Source organism: Accipiter gentilis, chromosome 10, assembly GCF_929443795.1.
Source record: "Accipiter gentilis chromosome 10, bAccGen1.1, whole genome shotgun sequence".
Classification (NCBI taxonomy): Eukaryota; Metazoa; Chordata; class Aves; order Accipitriformes; family Accipitridae; genus Astur; species Astur gentilis.
In genome coordinates, this window is record NC_064889.1 from 7274726 (window position 1) to 7291991 (window position 17266).

Below are 17266 nucleotides of genomic sequence, written 5' to 3' on the forward strand. Positions count from 1 at the left end.
GGCCTGCAGGTTTGCCATAGGAACCTGTTTAAGGATTTTTAGAGTAAGTTTAGATGGTGCTTAATTAGATTCCTTAAAACTTTCAGAATTATTCTCCAAGATTCTCAGGGACGTATTTAAGGTGTGACAGCCTCCCCTGTACTTTGGCAGAGGCCAGGATATTAATCCAAACCATGGGACTGTTTGTGTTCTGAGTCACAAAAGTGGAAAAAGCATGTAATGATGGGAAACAATGAAGCAGAACAGGCTTGGTCTTACATGAAACCTTTTAACACTATTCCTAGGAAAAATTCCCTGAGGACTTTTGGCAGCTTCCATCTTTTATAGCTGTTTCTGTCCTTTGGCAAGACAGACCAAACTCTGTAGTGATTATTCATGCTGGTCTGTTCTGGATGATGTCAGGGGCTCCTAAGTGCATTGGTAAGATTTCCTACAGCATTTTCCAGTGTGGTGGCAGTTTGGGGAACATTATTGTTGAGCTGGCAGCTGTGATCATTTTAAGCACTGTGTCATCTAAATGGATTCAGAATCTCTCTTAATGCTGTAATATATACTGGTAGTCTGTTTATCCTAGCAGGGTTTTGCTGGTATTGCAGGGAAAGCTGAATTCATCATAGTGGTTTTGAGATGTGTCTTTTTAACCTGTTAATGTATACAGGACCAAAGACAGCATGATACATAGATTCAGGTGAAATTGCAACTCTCCAACCCTAAGTAGATTCAACTGTGCTTGAAGGTCTTCATGATAATCTGAGAACAGAAAGTAAAATTACCTTCTTTAATGTCTGACTATGCTTTACAGCCCTTATTTTGTCTCAGATTGGATGATTTTAGGATAAGATCGCAGCTGGCTATCAAGCAGGGCATCAGGAAGTCCCTGAGGGACTGAGGAAGTTCACTGACACACAGTTACACACATAGTGACTGTTTGTATATCCTGCAACTGTTTCATTCAGTGTAAAGATGCTGAGTTTATTCATGCCACCAATACCAGTACAAGGAATTTGGCAAGCGTGTTTCATTTCTGTTTATGTATGTAGCTAGGCGACGTCTCCTAGTCACACAGATGATTACTTCTGTGAGGCACACTGAAAAACCAAAATGCTAGCGATTCACGTTTTAGTTTAGAAACTGAATTGAACTCCAGACACTATTAATACTTGTGATGAATGTATGCCAGAGGAGTTAACTTTTCTGTTATTTGGTACACATGTATCTGAATTTCTGGTTTACCATTTGTTCATGATGCATATTCTTCACTGAGTCTCTGTATCACTTGCATATATATACCTCTCTGACTTACTCTAGTTAGCATGCCAGACAGAAGGAAAGAAGATGCAGTAGCCTGGACTGAGTCATGAGGGAAACAAGCCAACTGCACCTTTGAAGTTGCTGGCCCGTGTTGTTACCTGTGTCAGCTAGATGAGAGTAACAATGGATCTTGCTTCCTTCTGAGCATCTCGACAAGCATAGATCATTCCATGTTGTTTTCTATTAACAGCGGTCAGCCAGTGCAATGGGATTCCACCACGGTGACTCAAACTTTATGGATTTTGGCAATTGTTAGTGACTTTAATTAGGCTGTTAATGTGCCCTGAGACAGCTTTCTTCATTATTAGCTTTTGTGCATAGTTAAAGGAGTTTCTGAGTCCTGTAACTATAGTCTTGGCTAATATTTTGCTTTGTTTACTTCCTTGTCTTGATTTGGATCCCAAGTCACTCTGACACGTGGTTCTTTGTGGAGGCAAGCTCCTTGTGCCCATAGGCTTAGAGTGAAAGGGTTGGGAGATAAAAGGATGAGGGTGTTGTTTATGCTGGTAATGAGGAAAATCTTTGAAAAACAGAGTTCAAACTAACGTTGTGGTCAGACATGTATGAAAGCGGCAGAGGAGGGATACTGAACAGCAGACAGAAATTAATTTGCAAACATAGAGTTGAGAAGTAGCTGAAGACAAATCCAGTTATAAACCAGTATCAGGATATAAGAAGAGATTTTTGGAAGTCACATGTGAGATGCGGCCAGCTGGTGGGAGAGAGAGGTAGATGTTTTACTACCCATGAAAAGGATTTGCTGTCAGGTTCTCACGTAATGTGTGAAGCACTTTGAGATTCTGGATGGGAAGTAACTGCAGAACATAATGCCTGTCACGTCTTCGTCAGTTAAAATGATTGCTGAAATATACCCTTTAAACAAGGTTACATGAGCTTTCGTGTAATATAGACTCTGTATGAAATGGATGAAGATAAACTGGAAACAATTTGATGAATCTAATGAATTCCTGTATGTTGATGAAGTAATTTTTGTTGTTTAGCATTTTCTTTAGCAGATGCAATACTTAGTCTTTGCCCTGAAGAGTCAACAGTTGAAAGATCAGTGAGAAGGCAACAATCTAAGATCCCACTGCAAACCATAGCACTGCAAGGCATACAGTCCAGGTGTCCAGTTTCTAGCCTGGATGTCCTATTCAAAAGCATACTACCTCTCTGTACCCAGACTGAACTAGCAAATGCCACCTACCTTACCTATTACAACGCTTCATTTGTAAAATACACATGTAACAAAATATTAGAGATCTGGCTAACACACAAGATCATTCCAGAGATAAGTCTAGCTCTTTAAAAGGGATTATTTCAAGTAAATGAAATTCTGAGTGGAGAATAACATTTGCGCAGGAATGTGCATGTAGTGTAGGAATGAGATTGCACAGAATAGAATTGATCCGAGGGCTTAGGTTGTTAGGTGGAGCACCTAATAAGATATCTGGTTCTCTGGTATTGTATTAGATAAAAGATGGCATCAGTACTCTGGTATTCAATCTGTTTCTGAAAAACACATTGGAATTACAGTTCTGTAAGATTTAGAGTAAATCATGATGCATGTTAACAAAAAACGTTGCATTTCCCCCCCCCCCATCCCTCCCCCAAAACAACCCACAAACCCAAACCAAGTTAAACATTTTCAGTGTTTAGAGTTTTACTAATGCAGTCTTAAGTGTGCTTTCAGCAGTCTTTCCTCCTTTCTTCTATAGCCATAGATGTGATAACTTGCCAAGTTGTTATCCTGGGAACCCAGCTAGCATAACTTCAAAGTTATACTTAACTTTCCCTGTAACCTGTGATTACTCTAAGTGCTAATAACAAATCTATGTGTGTTTGTATCATGGCAGTTCCCAAATTAGATCAAATAATCAAGGTGCAAAAATAACACCCAGAGCTCTGCCTGATCCATATGTTAATCAGAATGGAATTTATATTATCCTCTTGCAACATAACACATTCAGGGAAGCAACACTACATAGAGGCTCAGCCACACCTAAACCAGAAAGTCCTTTGTCCTGATCCTTTTTTTTTTTTTTTTTCGGTATTGAAGAAAAAAGCTTAAGTAGGCAATACCTATTGACAGAATTGTAGCCTTCATAATGCATCTTTAATTCTTTGTAGACAGCATCCCGAAAGAGTGTGAGCAAGGTCTGTGTAGGTGGAGCCAAACGATCAGGGACAGAAGTGAGAGAAAAATCTATTGAAAGCCAGAGTGACCTCATATGCACTAATGTTATTGCAAAGATGAAGTTTGGGTCAGAGGGGAACTGAAATTGAATATTCAAGTTAAGCATAGCAAGCTTCCAGTAGTCTAACATAAGAAGATAGTGACAAGAAAAGTCAAAGGTATTGGTGAGGTGGAAGAAAAAGGTATATTGAATTGAAAGGAGAAAGGAAAAAAGAGAACATTAGTATCAAACAGTATTAAGCAGTAACAAAACAATGAGGGGGTTAGCAATGGTAGTGTCACTGAGTCTGAGAGGATGGAATAAACGGATCTACAGCATGGCCATAGAGTATAGGAGGAGCCGCAGTCACAGTGAGCTGTCAAAGGGACAAATGAGAAGCTAGCGCAATTACATTTGTTTTTCCATCCACAGGACTCTGGGGAGCTCCAGTCAACGAAAGTGTGCTTTCTTTGATTTCTATGGTCAGCATGCAGGAAGCTGGAGATCACAAATAGGTAACTGCAGCTGAAGTAGTTGCCAGTTATTTGAAATATGACCTTCTGTGCAGATATTTTAAGGGGGTGTGTGGACTAAGCAATGTGAAAACAAATTGAAAACCTTTCTTGGCACTGCCTTACTTGCAAGCTGGTTGCAGCACGTTTCTTCCAGTAAATCATCTGTGAGGCAGGCAAGAAAGAGGCACTGGGCTTGTGGTAAGTGCAGTCCTTGTCCCTGTCTTTTATCCAGCCTAATGCTGACAGTAGTGACTTTAATGTAGTGCTCGGGAGCAGTGGTCATGGACCAGAACCCCTTGTGATTGGTGCTGTACAAACCCTCCAAGCTTTGGGTAAATCTTCAGAAATAACCCATGTGACTTACAGGCTTATGTCTCATTTTGAAAAGTGATTCAGGCACTTGGCTGCTGTTCTCCCATTGAATTAATTTCCTTTCCCTGTTTGGCAGATAACAGAAGTCTTTCTTACTTGCACAGTCTGACTGCTGCCTTCCTCAATTCACTGATTTTGCAGAGTTTTTTTCTTAAAGGTATGAAGAGTGTATTGTATTTCCATGGGCGGGATCACTAGGCCTTGGTATTAGGGGATGGTTGGTTGTTGTTCTGCCAAAAGTGTTAATGTGCTTTCTGCTGTTCCTACTACTTCGGTTCCCCAGCTGGTGCCTTTGATGTCAGTTGACCTACATAAGAGGAGAGCAATTGAGGGAATTTATAATATGTTTGAATATAACGTTTGTATCTTCACGACTCTGAATATGGTTGCTCTTTTTTTTCCCCTGTTGTCAGTCTTTTTTCTTTTGAAATCACTTCAACAGTCCCTGAAGCTTGTGTAGGTTCAGAGAGGCCGCTTTCTATTTTAAACTGAGGTGAATGTGTGATTCTGAGATTGAATAACTGATTATTAAGTTGTTATTAGAGATAACATTTCTGAAGCTGTTTGAATTGCTGGAAAATCTTTTTGTGCTACAGTTTATGTGGCTATAACGATAATAGTTCACTTGACATCACAGCTTTTGCAAACTCTTCAGATGAAGATCTAGTTAACCAAAATTAATGGTGGTATATGATCTACTTCAAATTTTAAGAAGTATTGAGTTATTAAAAAGAGAACAATTTTCTAAGGAATGGCAATAGTAGTGTCATTGGAAAAGGCTGTAGTAGAGGACTGAAAGGTAAATGAACCTTCAGTTAAGAGAATGAATGTGTTCATCTTTGAATTAATTAATATGTGACTCAGCAGACTGTATAGAAGAAGGCAACATATATATTGCATGTTGGCAATAGATTACACGTGTGAAAACACTTTTTTTTTAGCTGAGGGTATTGTGGTTATGCTTTTCTGCTTTTGCTTTAAGAATGTTTGACAATCCCCTGAGGGACTGTGCATCCATTAGTAGGCAAATTGGCTTCGTGGCTTCTGCTCAGCTGCTTATCCCTATTTAAAGCCCCTAAAGAATACTGCAGTACAGAATGGCTATTATTTCTAGGACTGTAAGTATTTTTGATCTGTGAATCACCTTTCCAAGTTGCCAGTTTTTGGGGGGTTTTGGTGTGGTGTTTTTTTTTTTTTTTTTTTTTTTTACTAAGAAACCTGAAAAGCAGGGGGAAATTATCAGTTTAACTGTTAGTGACAGACAGTGGTTGAAGTGGGATACCCAGGAATTAATTTTTAAAGACAGGTTCATTAATAAACAGAGAAATAACCCCAGTGGCCTTGCCAAAAAGAAAGGTAATGTGTCAAACTAATGCAATACCGGCACTGATGATGTTCTCTGACAAAATGCTGTTCCATGATAAGCCTTTTCCTATGGCTGTCCCCTTCATATCACTTCTGTTTATTCAGAAAGGGGCTATTCATGTTATTTTCACCTTCTGCAATGACCAGCTGACCTGTCGACTCTGTTGCCTCCATGTTTGAAGTCTAGTGTGGTATTTCTTACTATTTTCTCCCTTTTTGTTTCATCCCAGCAATTACTTTGTCTCTCAGCCTGTGTTCTTGTGTCTCTTTTGTGCTTGCCTGCTTTTGCCACCTCTGCTTTTATGCACCTGGTCAAACCTAGAACCCTGTTTGTCTGCCAGGAGATCTCTCTTGTCTATGCCTACGAAAAAAACCTTATAGCAGAGGCAAATACGTCTTTGCAGAATCAAAACCGCTCTGTGACAACGTACTCTTGAAAGGACTACCTAAAGGTATTCACCTGCAGGGGATTAAAAGCACCACACTTAAATTACAGGAATACTGCATGTATTGGGAACGGGGAGCGTTTGCTTTTTAAGTATTTGGGACTGACCACCAGTAAATTGGCCACACTGTTGTGGTGAAACAGTAATCTAATCTAAAGTGATCCAACTGAAGATCTTCTTTTGCAAATACTTTTTAACCGTATCTTGCTTTTGTTACCGGTGTAACATCTGGGCTTCAGTGGTTTATTTTCCACTAGTCAGACTGGCAGAAATTTTGATTTGCCCACCTCCCACCCCCTTCTGGGTGTGGTATGCCTGTCTGGGTTATCTGAGCGTGATTCAGCGCGCCTCCGAGCAGAGCTCTTGGTCTTCTGGCCTTTATTGCTTGCGGCAGACGTGATTTAGACTTCTCCCAGATACGCGCTGACCTCTGAGCACCGGCTCCTAGATACTGTCGGCGGGAAGCGGGCTTGGCTACAGCGGCGAGCTGTGTGTAAGGAGCTCGGTTCGCCGTTGTATGAGCCCGGAGCGGGAGGCCGCGGTTCTGGCTCGGTGGCCGCCAGGCCCCGGTTTGGCGGGGCACGGGGCTGAGGGGCCTGGGCCGTCCTCTGCGTGCCTGGGAGGGAGGTGCTGTGCCCTGCCCGAGAGCCCCAGCACCGTCCCAGCTGCGCTGCTCCAAAGTACGGTCTGCAGCGACGACCTGCTGTCCCAGGACCGCAGGGCAGAGGGCCGGGGCTTGGGGCTAGGGGCCACCGGGGCAAGCGCCGCGGGGGCCGCTTCCCTCACGTCCGAAGGGAAGGGTGGGCAGCCGCCAAGCAGCTTCCGCGGCGCCCCTTGGAGAGCGGGGCTGGGGGGCGAGGGCTGGGCGCCGACCCCCGCACCCCAGGGTGCTGCTCCCGGCGCTTCCAGCGCAACCTCAGAGGCCCCCGGCCCCCCCCCCCCCCCCCCCCCACGGGCACCGGGCCGGGGCCGGGGCCGTGCGGGACACGGACGCGGAGGGAGGGACGGGCGGAGGGAGGGAGAAGCTGCTTCTGCCCTACCCTCGCCCCTCTCCCTTGCTCCGGGAGGCGGGCGCGGCCGGGTGAGTCAGCGCCGCGCCGGGGGGGGCGCCGGGGCGGGGAGGGCCCGCCCGGCCTTACAAAACCCTCCCGGGCCGCCGCCGGCCCCAGCCGCCGCTTAGAGCCGTCGCTAGAGCCGCCCTGCCCGCCCCGGCCAGGTGAGCCCTCGCCGGGCGCCCCGGCCCCGCCAGCGCGGCACGGTGCGGGGGGAGTGGGGGGGAGGCGGCAGCCCACCCCCCGGGGCCGGGGTCGGGGTCGGACCCGGGCCCGGGGGTGCGGGCCGCCGTAGCCGGTTCCCCGGCGGGAGCGAGCGGGGCGGTGGCGGGGTGCGGCCGGCGCTCTCCTGCGCCCCGCGCTTTTCTTTCTCTTCCTTCGGCGTCACCCGCCCGTTACTTCTCCGTGCTCGGCTTCGCGTTGAAACGGCGGCGTCCGAGGGCGAGGCTGCCCCCGGAGAGCTTGGCGGGCCCCGCACCAGTACTGGGTGTGGCAGCAGCGCTCGGCCAAGAGGAACCGGCCCCAAACTTCGTCCAACTTCCCCAAACGCGCCCTGCTTCTCCTCGTTAAGGTGCGCTTTGAAAGGCTCGGCTGGATTGCCGGTGGGACCGTAAACTCGCTTGGCAGCCCGCAGCCTCGCAGAGGCGCGGGCGGTGCCAGGCAGCCAGCGGTGCCCCGCCGGCCGCCCAAGGCGGGGTCCCTTCGGCCGGAGCCAGGCCGGAGCGTTACTCCCGCGGGCGCGGCGGAGCCCCGAGCCCGCCCGAGCCGCCCCGCCGGGCTCGGCCTGCGGCAGCGGCCCCCGCCCTTCTGGAACCCCCAGGGCGCGGCTGCGGCTGCGGCCGCCGTCGCCGCCGCTGCGGAGGCGGCCGCCGGCAGGGGCAGAAGAGAAGCCGCCGCACGGGGAGCGCTCCGGGCGGCCGGTGCTTCCCCCGAGGCTTGCCTTTGCGCGCTCGGGCGCGGCGTGCCGGGGAGCCCCGGTGCGGTTCCTTGCTCGTAGAGCCGGGCTTGGGCACGGCTCCCCCACCCTGCGCCCGCCGCGAACGGAGTTGCCGAGGTCTTGCTGCTGCCTTTTGGATTGTGAGTCAGCTTCGACACCGCTTCCTCCTCGAGCGAGGAGGGGAGGTAGGGCGTAGGAGTGCCGTCGCCTATTTCAGCCGGAGGAAAAGTCACGCAAGCAGTGAGCTGTGTTCTTATACGTGGCAGCTTTAGTTCTGTTTAAGGTTAGTTGGGCTTGCGTTCATGTTCAAATGCTCTGTGCGCACAGAGGTGCGCAGACCCCGACACGCAGGTCAAGAGTGAAGGAATCTTTTGGAACCTCTGTGCCCTCGAGTGGTCCGCCCCTGTGCGTGCCTTCTGTCGGTGGAGCTAGTTGTGATAAGCAGCCCTAGTGAGTATAGTTTCTATTAGCTAACGCGTGGAATGGTTTGCCTTCGTTTTAAGCAAACAAACAAGCAAAAAAACGTTTTCCTGTGAATCTCGGAAGTGAGAATAACCTGAATTTTGAAGAAATAAAAGTCCTTAATTTTGTGAGTGCGTAGTATCTTCCTGGAACGGAACAATTATCTCCTGCGCTATGAGTAGTGTCTGTGGAAGAGAACAGTTACAGTAAGTTTGCGGTAGCGTGGTTTAATAGATTTTGAAACTCTTTTCTTTAAAGCTAATTTTTTTTTCTCCAAGTAGTGGCTTTAAAGGATCTGCTAAAGCTTACTGAGTTATTCGGGGAGATACAGCCTGCCTCATTTGTGCTTGCAGTTGGCACTGTATATAAATGAATGATTTTGAGTTCTTATTTCATTTACAGTAGATATTGCAGATCTGTCTCACTTTTTCCCTCATCTCCTCTGTTGCCAGGCCTTGCCCTGGTTTTTGGAGACCTGACACAAACGTGCTCTGAGCAAAAGAGTTTCCATTCTCTCATTCTGGGGATGCCGTTTCCTTGGCTCAGATGTCTGGGAACACCCTTTGCTCCATCTCCGTCTACAAGAGTATAAGTGCTTCTTAAAACGCTAACGCTGCTTATTGGGCAATGTAGTTGTTTGTGCATACCTGACAATTTTTTCCATGGATCACATGGGGCTTTTCTGGTGCAATGTACGTGAGCTGCCCCTGGGAATCGAGATATGGGGCTGCTTTTAAACACACACTCTTCTGTCGCCAGTTACGGGGATAAGGTACTGGATATGGACTAGGCCCAATGTAACTGATTTGCAAACCAGGGATTATGGTGGGGGTCGAGGTCAAAACAGACACTATCTCTTTTAGTAGAATAACATATCTCAGGATTACGTAATGTGGATTTAGGAGGAAAACCACTCGTAGAAACTTGCCTTAAGGTATTGAAGCGTTAGTTTACAGCTGGAAGATAGAAGTTGAGTCTTTTCCAGTGTAAGGAATAACAAGTTAGTGCAAGTATTTTCCACTTACGTGTTCAAACCCACCCAGAACTTGTCAAAACTACATCAGATAAGATCAACCCATCAGGAAACAGTGAGAATCTGTTCTCAAATATGAGCGCCTTACAAAGCAGGGTGTGACAAGAGATGCGTTTGTTCTCCAAGTAAAGATCTTTCTCTGCAAAGATTCTTGCAAAAACTCCCCTTTTTTTTTTTTTTCCTCTTGCCAGCTTGCTGGTGATGGGCGGTCAGTTGCTGTAGCGCTGTTGTGCGCTGATGATATGAACCTCCCAGTTCCAGCTCTGCGTGAGGGTGTGTTAGTTCTGTTCCTGGACTCTGTTCAAGTTTTTTGTTCCAACAAGCCTGATTCAATGTGTTTTTTAATTGATTGAGAAACAGGAGCCTTGCAAAAAGCTGTTCAGTGATTGTTTTGTGAAAAATTATACTGCCATTGCTTTGCTTCAGCTTTCACTGCTATTTTTTCTTTGTGACAAGCAAGACGAAAGGACTTCTGTTGCTCATCTTTAGTGTTGGTTGTAATACTGTCAGAGTACAAAGGTCTCATTGTTAGGCACTTCATTTTATTAAGAGTAAATATTAAGAATTTCATAACTCGGTAATGTATCATCCCACTCTAACCAGCATAGTTAATAGTGCCAAGAGCTGGTAGCAGCTTATTACAACTTCTGCAGCCTGTCTTTAAAGGGCTTTGCTGGATTTTTGCTCTGTAAAAGATTTATTCTCAAATAAGTTGATGCATGGCCACGATTTTCATTCTCTGTCTTATTTTTCTTCCCCGGGATCTCTAATTTTTCCTTGAAGTAAAGTTGCTTTTGTTACTTGCACCTAGGTTGCTTCAGAAGACGAAAGGTTTTCTTGCTGTATTCTGAGTGAGGAAAGGTGTGATTACAGCAGTTATGCTACAAAAGCCATGTAATTGTGTTTCTGCATTTTATTCTCCTAACACTTGCTATATCTGCTGAAAGTAAGGATTTCTCTGCTTTCCTTTTGACATACACAAGGTTTACAGGAGCTAAAACAAAAAATAAAACACTTGTTCTAGAGTTTTAACCAGATCTCCATTATTAAGAAACTATTTCAAACTTCTTGCTGGTTCTCTGAGCTCTTGGTTTCAGACTGATCATTGCGTGAGGAGGAGTTTGGTTTGTCTGGGAAATCTGCCTGGGTGGCTAGTACTGCTTGCCTGAGAAAGCCCCAGTACCATCAGAAGAGTGACTGATGGGGAATAAAAAAAGAATCTGAATGCCAGTTGAAAGGACGTGCCCAGGACTGGCTGCGCAATAGCTGGGAGTTGGCTCAGAGGGCTCGGTGTCTGGGATCCGGACTGGAGGAACTGGTGACAGTGTGAAAGTGAAGGGAGTGGCACCCAGTGAGGCTGAAAATAGTGCAGTTTTTGTTCCAGGCTGTTATCAATTAGTGGAATGTCACTGGTCTTGAGGTGTTGCTGTCCTTTCTCTCCTACCTCTCATCAAGCCAACTCTTTTCCCTGATTGATAATGCTCTCTACAGCTTGATTGTAGAGTTCCTGAGAAACAAGCTTTAATTTCAAGAGGCAAAATAACGTTTGGTGCAGGTGCCAACCTGGATGACTAGAAGTTAGTGTGAGTGGCAGTGTCTGTCCTTTCGGTAGAGGAATTGGAGAGCAGAGTTTTGGGAACGCATTAAGCCTCTTGAACATTGCCTCTGGCTTATAACCTTTGGAAAAAATTTCCTCCTCTAGTTGAGAGACCCTTCCAGTAAAACAGTAATATAGCACTGGCAAACTTCCCTGACCAGAACACCAGAGTTGAAAAAAGGCAGGGCATTGTAACATAACCGTGTAACGTCAATGTTCATTTCTGCAATGCGTATGATCTATCTCAGGGTTGGGTTTTCCCCTGTTTTTCTTTATACGTGTTAAGAAGATGTTATGCAGGTTCTGGCAATGGAGCAATGATATTGATTATCTTGCCTCAATAGCCCTTACTTTGGAGCTATCCTTTCATGAGAGTCCTTGTTACCTAGTATCTGACAATCATGTTACTAACTGGTGTTTGTAGCTTGTCCTGTGATTCTTATTACTGGGGAGCCACTACAAAACCTTACGATATTAGAGGCATTTGTGGCCTGTGTCCAAGATTAAAGATTGAACAGCATTGTGATTTTATAAAATGCCTGCATGAATATAAATACTTTCAATGTATTCCATGAGTACTTGAGGAACTGGGCATCTGATTTAAATGCTACTGCTTGTTGCTGCTTTTGGGCTTTGAGCTGGACCAGGCTATAATGTTTCTGCACAGACTTCCTGGTACCGAGTTGTAGGGTTAGTTGATTCTATTTCTAAGGTAGTGATTCTCCAGTTCCTAAGTTTAAGTATTTAAAATGCAGACTAAACTTTTTTTAAGGAGTAAAGATAAATTTTTATTGTACAATAGAATGAAGGCTTCTTGCTGTTGCGTTATTAATGGTGGTGTGGCTTGGAAACTCTTAAATCTGCTTTCTTGCTTGGGATTAGCAGACTCATTGGACTATGTCACTTGCAGTGCTGCAGTGTTTCAGGACCATATAATATGCTGATGTAATGGTAAATATATTTAAGTCTACTTGTTTTATTTTTTTTTTCTCTTCCTCCAGCATTCTTTCAAGATGTCTACTGTCCATGAAATTTTAAGCAAGCTCAGCCTTGAAGGAGATGTAAGTATTATTATCTAGACAAGAAAGGTTTGTTTTACTTAAATGCCACATCTCGTTTCTTTTACAGGACTCTCTACCAACAATTGGACTGAGCTGTACAGTTTACAAGATTCCACACATCTCTTCAACTTACATTGACTAAAATCCTAGTCAGTAGTGATTGGTTTTCAGCTACAAAGCAGCTATAAACCATAGGACAATTATATGAGGTGACTAGATTTAACGATAGTTCTTCTCACTGGCCGGCAGCATGAGCAGTATTCCTGTGCTGGGCCATATGAAAGAGACCACAGGACAAACTGAATGGCTAGTTCGCATCTGCAGTCCCTCTTTCTTCCAAAGGAACAAGTGAGTTAAGGATGATAAGAGAAGATGGAAATGTGTTTGGTTTTGCTGATACCTTCCAAGTTTTCTTTTCTTTTTCCTTTTTTTTTTTTTTTTTTTAATTAGAAGTAGAGAACATTACTTAATGGAAATTAAAATATTGGGGATCTTATTCCTGTAATTGTTGTCACCAAAACCAGATTACCTCTTGAAAAAACTTATTTTCTCAAAAGTATTTTCTCATTTTCTGTTTTGAAAAGTGTAAAGAATCTTTTTTTTTTTTTTTTTTCCACCACATCTGCACTTGCTTGATAGTTTTATTCAAATACCAGAAAGCCACACTGTCTTTGTTTGATTTCTTACGTTGCAACATTTAATGGTAGGGTTACCAGTGTAGTGTCAGGATATCATGCCACAAATTTGAGGTTCTGTGATTGTCACTGAAGAGGAAGTGAATCCCATCCATCCATTATTTCATCATGTTGCTTATACTTGCAACATGCTATACTCTTAAATTTTGTAGCCGGTGACTCCAGATCTGAGCTTGTACAAGCAAACTTTTTGCCTATTTTTGTTACTTGTTGCAAAATAAATCTTTGAGAAAGACCTGTTGCAAAGAACTGGCTAGTGCACTGTAGGTAAGTAGCAAAGCTGATTTTGTACTGCAAGAGCAGTCAACTCCAGATTTCTTGGCTGTGTTTGTTTCAGTGGAGAATTACTTTTGGAATAATAATTGAGCAATCTGTTCTCAAGGGCAGAAATGTTTCTTCCATGATGCTTATGATTAGTTGCGAAAGTCAAATTTGAATACTGCTCCATGCCAGCATTTTCATCAGAAATCCTGCCACAGAGCGTAAGAAATATCAGGCAGCTAGTTTATTCTGTAGATCCTAAGTTGGAAGCTAGAATTATTGAGTAGTTTGCCTAAAGGATTTGCCCAGTTCCCCTAAGCAATGATTCAGCAAGTTAAACACAGTAATTCAACCACCCATTTTTCTCAAAAAAAAGTTTTTTAACCTCGAGGGTATAGAATGGTCACAGCTGAACCCAAGTCCTGTCTTGCGCAATAAGGAATCTGTGCGTTCTGCGTCAGTGGTATAGCGGTTGATTTGTTTCAAGACAAAGAAACTGGCGTGCTTGCTTCAGCCAGGTATTATCTTCTCCTTCCTTTACGGAAAGGAGGGAGTTGAACTGAAGTCAATCTGTGCTTGCAGTTTCTGCATCTATCCACAAGAGAGTACGGAAACATTCTGTAACAAAGATCTTGCTGTTATGCTTCATCTGTGCTCCATGTTTGCACTGAGAATTGGAAGCCTGTATTTTAGTCAACAATTTATAGGCTACTTGCCAGGTGATGTCAAGTTACTCAGTTTTTCAAATGTGACTGATGATTTCTCTGAGGACAGGGAATACTGAGATGTAGATATGTTGAAAGGGTCTTGGTTTTTTAGAAGAAATTACACCTCTTCAGCTTTCCTGTTAGTGATATGTGCTTCTGCTCTTCCCAGTAGGGTTGAATTCATCAAACTCAGTGGAAGTAAACCAGTTGGAGAACCTCTGAAGCATGCTACATGTGTGGGGAGAAAAAAAAACCAAACAACTTTCTGTGCTTTAGTCTGGCCCAGATTGCTTGTGCAGTTACGCACTAGCTGGACTTTTACTGCCACATCGTGGAAAACTTTGTATTGAACTAAATGGAAAGTCAGTTGGAAAAACTCTCTTGTCTGAAAACATACAGTACCAGTACCGTGGTACAGTAGCGTACCAGAGTAATTTGAGACCATATAGTCTGGAATTTAAATGGCTGGTTTTCATAGGCAGAATAATCACCCTGACAAGACCTGTGTCTACTCCACTGAAGTACCCAAGACAGTTGCCTGAGAGAGTAAAGCATAGTCTCTGTGGATGCTGAATTTGAAGATGGTCCATTTATTGGTAGAATAGCTAGCAGAAGGTTTCTGTCTTTCCTGGATATACATATGTACATGGCACTTCTTGGGTCTTTTAACCGGCGTCAGGGGATTTGAATCCAAGTTGTTGCGTGCATTGGGTGGAAGGACAGAGGAAAAGATGGCTCCCACATTGCAAATATGCTATGAGTTTTCTCAGTGTATGAAATCATCTTACAGTAAAATACTCTGTCCAAATGACTCGGGGGAAAATACTTAGAGCTGGGCGGAAGGAGAGGTACCCAACTCTGCGAAGCTCACCAGGCAACTTGCTTCAGATTATCCAGCAGTGCTGGTTAATTAGATAGAAGTGCCACACGGTTGTGTATACTAATGGGGCTTCAGTTTAAGAATCTTTCAGGCACACAGATTTCTCTGAGGCTGCATTGCCCATCTCCATTTACTGTTTCTGTTAGCAATTTGATCTGCTAACAGGAAAGGCTGTGTTTTGTGGTGTGGCTGTGGGCCAAACTGGGGCCACTTTGCTAGGTTGAGCTGATGGTAAGAGACAAAAGAAAGAATGGTTCAGTTTATCGGTGCTCATTTGACTTTCCATCTCCACAGCATAACACAGACTGTCTCAAGAAGGCACAGTGATTACTGCCAGAGGAATCTGCTCAGGACAGTGTGACCTCTATAGAATAAAGTGAAATGTAGTCAAAGACCATGGAATTTTTTAGTTGAAATTTGTCCTCCTTTTAACAATTTGTATGTAAAAATATCCTCCAGGGATATTAAGATAGCTTAGTCTTGTTTACAAACCCAGCTTTCTGTTGGAGTTAGGGACTGAAACAAAGGTTTGCAGGGATCTTTACCAAGCAAGCTTAGTCTTTCATTCACTTAGGAAACAGCTCTGGCAATTTCAGGTGTTAGTCACTCTGCCTTTCTGCCAGAGGTTTAGGTCTCTAAATTGAACTCAGCAGAGTGGGATTTGTGAATATTTCTCAGCTGTTTATATGAAAATCTGTGGTTTAGTTTAACCTGCCCATGGGAGGCGATATGAGCTAAACTGCTAGCTTACACTGAAGCGGTTGAGAAGAGTTGAATCTCTCTTCTGGTGACCTCCTGTTTGAAGCTATAATCCTCAGGAGAGGACAATAATAAGCAGCTGATAAAATCTGGCAACTTCTAAAATGTTGCCAGTGTTTATTAAGTGAACTTAACCTGCAAGTCCTCTTATTCTTAGCAGAGGTAATTTGAAATGTCATTTGGTTTTGTTAGCCTCGTGCTGCTTGAACCAAGTATCTGCAGGCATAGAGTTTCAAAAGGAGATTGAGAGTAACTTCTGCTTTCTAGAACCATAGGCTTAAAAAGATTTTTTTGGTGTTATCTTTAAAGTCCATGAGATAGGGCACAAAAGTTGCTCCATCTCCTCCTACTTTTCTTTTTTTTTTTTTTTTTTTTTAACTTGTAGCCTGTAATCCAAAGTATTGGCTTCGATTCTAAAATACTTCAGACATAAAGTTTCTTTGAGTTAGCTTTCAGTAGTCAATTTCCTTCAGATCTAGCCAGAAAACTCCAGATTTTAGAAGATTGAGGTTTAGTGGGTAAACTTGGAATGTGCTAGGTTTTTGCTGTGATAATCTATAATACCTATTTGTATATATTCTGTGTTGTAACAAGCATGGCTGTGAGTGGATTTCTGGACAACACATATCAGGAGAACAGAGTTTGGTGGCTCCTAGCAGAATTCCATTTTCGCAGATACACAATGGTAGTTCTTGTATTTAAAAATTTGGCAGAATACCGGTTAACCAAGAGGCATGTGTTTTATTAACTGCAGTGAGGACAGGATTACATGATTTAACTTTGAGGTTGTTTTTCTTCTTTTTCTTTTAGCATTCTCTCCCACCAAGTGCATATGCCACAGTTAAGGCCTACTCAAATTTTGATGCTGATCGGGATGCTGCAGCCCTGGAAACAGCCATCAAGACCAAAGGTGAGGAACTTGGGCTGTGGCTTTGATTCTACTTGTAAGATAGAATGCTGGTGTGCAAAAAAAACAAACCAAAACAAAAAAGGTACTGTGTCTCATGACCAACATTTTAATATGCTTAATCTAGGATACCTATTTGTCGTGGTTTAACCCCAGCCAGCAACTAAGCACCACGCAGCCGCTCACTCCTTCCCTTCCCCAACCCAGTGGGATGGGGGAGAAAATCAGGAAAAGAAGTAAAACTCACGGGTTGAGATAAGAATGGTTTAATAAAACAGAAAAGAAGAAATTAATAAAGATGATACTAATAAAATGACAATAGTAATAACAAAAGGATTGGAATATACAAATGATGCACAATGCAATTGCTTACCGCCTGCTGATTGACACCCGGCCAGTCCCCGAGTGGCGATTCCCCCGCCCCCACTCCCCCCAGTTCCTATACTAGATGGGATGTCACGCAGTATGGAATACCCCCTTGGCCTTTTTGGGTCAGCTGCCCTGGCTGTGTCCTGTGCCACCTTCTTGTGCCCCTCCAGCCTTCTTGCTGGCTGGGCATCAGAAGCTGAAAAATCCTTGACTTTAGACTAAACATTACTTAGCAACAACTGAAAACATCAGTGTGTTATCAACATTCTTCTCACACCTAGCTCAGAAACATAGCACTATACCAGCTACTAGGAAGTCAATCAACCCTATCCCAGCTGAAACTGGGACTCTATTTTAGGA

General features: G+C 44.0%; 3 protein-coding genes across 4 annotated transcripts in view; 2 read left to right on the top strand and 1 right to left on the bottom strand.

Moving 5' to 3' along the window:
• ICE2 (interactor of little elongation complex ELL subunit 2) overlaps window positions 1–5235 on the top strand; it is a 42152-nt gene extending 36917 nt beyond the window's left edge. The window contains exon 16 of the mRNA XM_049813316.1: window positions 3921–5235. The gene's annotated coding sequence lies outside the window, so the exon portion shown is untranslated. The remainder of the gene's footprint in view (window positions 1–3920) is intronic.
• Window positions 5236–7272: 2037 nt separating this feature from the next.
• Window positions 7273–17266, top strand: part of ANXA2 (annexin A2) — a 30587-nt gene continuing 20593 nt past the window's right edge. Inside the window, exons 1-3 of one of the 2 annotated variants that reach the window (XM_049813341.1) lie at window positions 7273–7402; window positions 12269–12328; window positions 16441–16540. In XM_049813341.1, coding sequence (XP_049669298.1) covers window positions 12281–12328; window positions 16441–16540 — 148 coding nt within the window. In that variant the 5' untranslated portion in view covers window positions 7273–7402; window positions 12269–12280. Of the gene's footprint in view, window positions 7403–8307; window positions 8459–12268; window positions 12329–16440; window positions 16541–17266 lie in introns of those variants that run through there. The other variant, XM_049813342.1, reaches the window with a different exon arrangement.
• LOC126043715 (collagen alpha-1(I) chain-like) lies at window positions 7375–9301 on the bottom strand. The gene is made up of 2 exons (XM_049812522.1): window positions 9285–9301; window positions 7375–8383 (listed from the first exon to the last, which is right to left on the bottom strand). The coding sequence occupies exons 1-2, from the start codon at window positions 9299–9301 to the stop codon at window positions 7375–7377; spliced, it is 1026 nt and encodes a 341-aa protein (XP_049668479.1).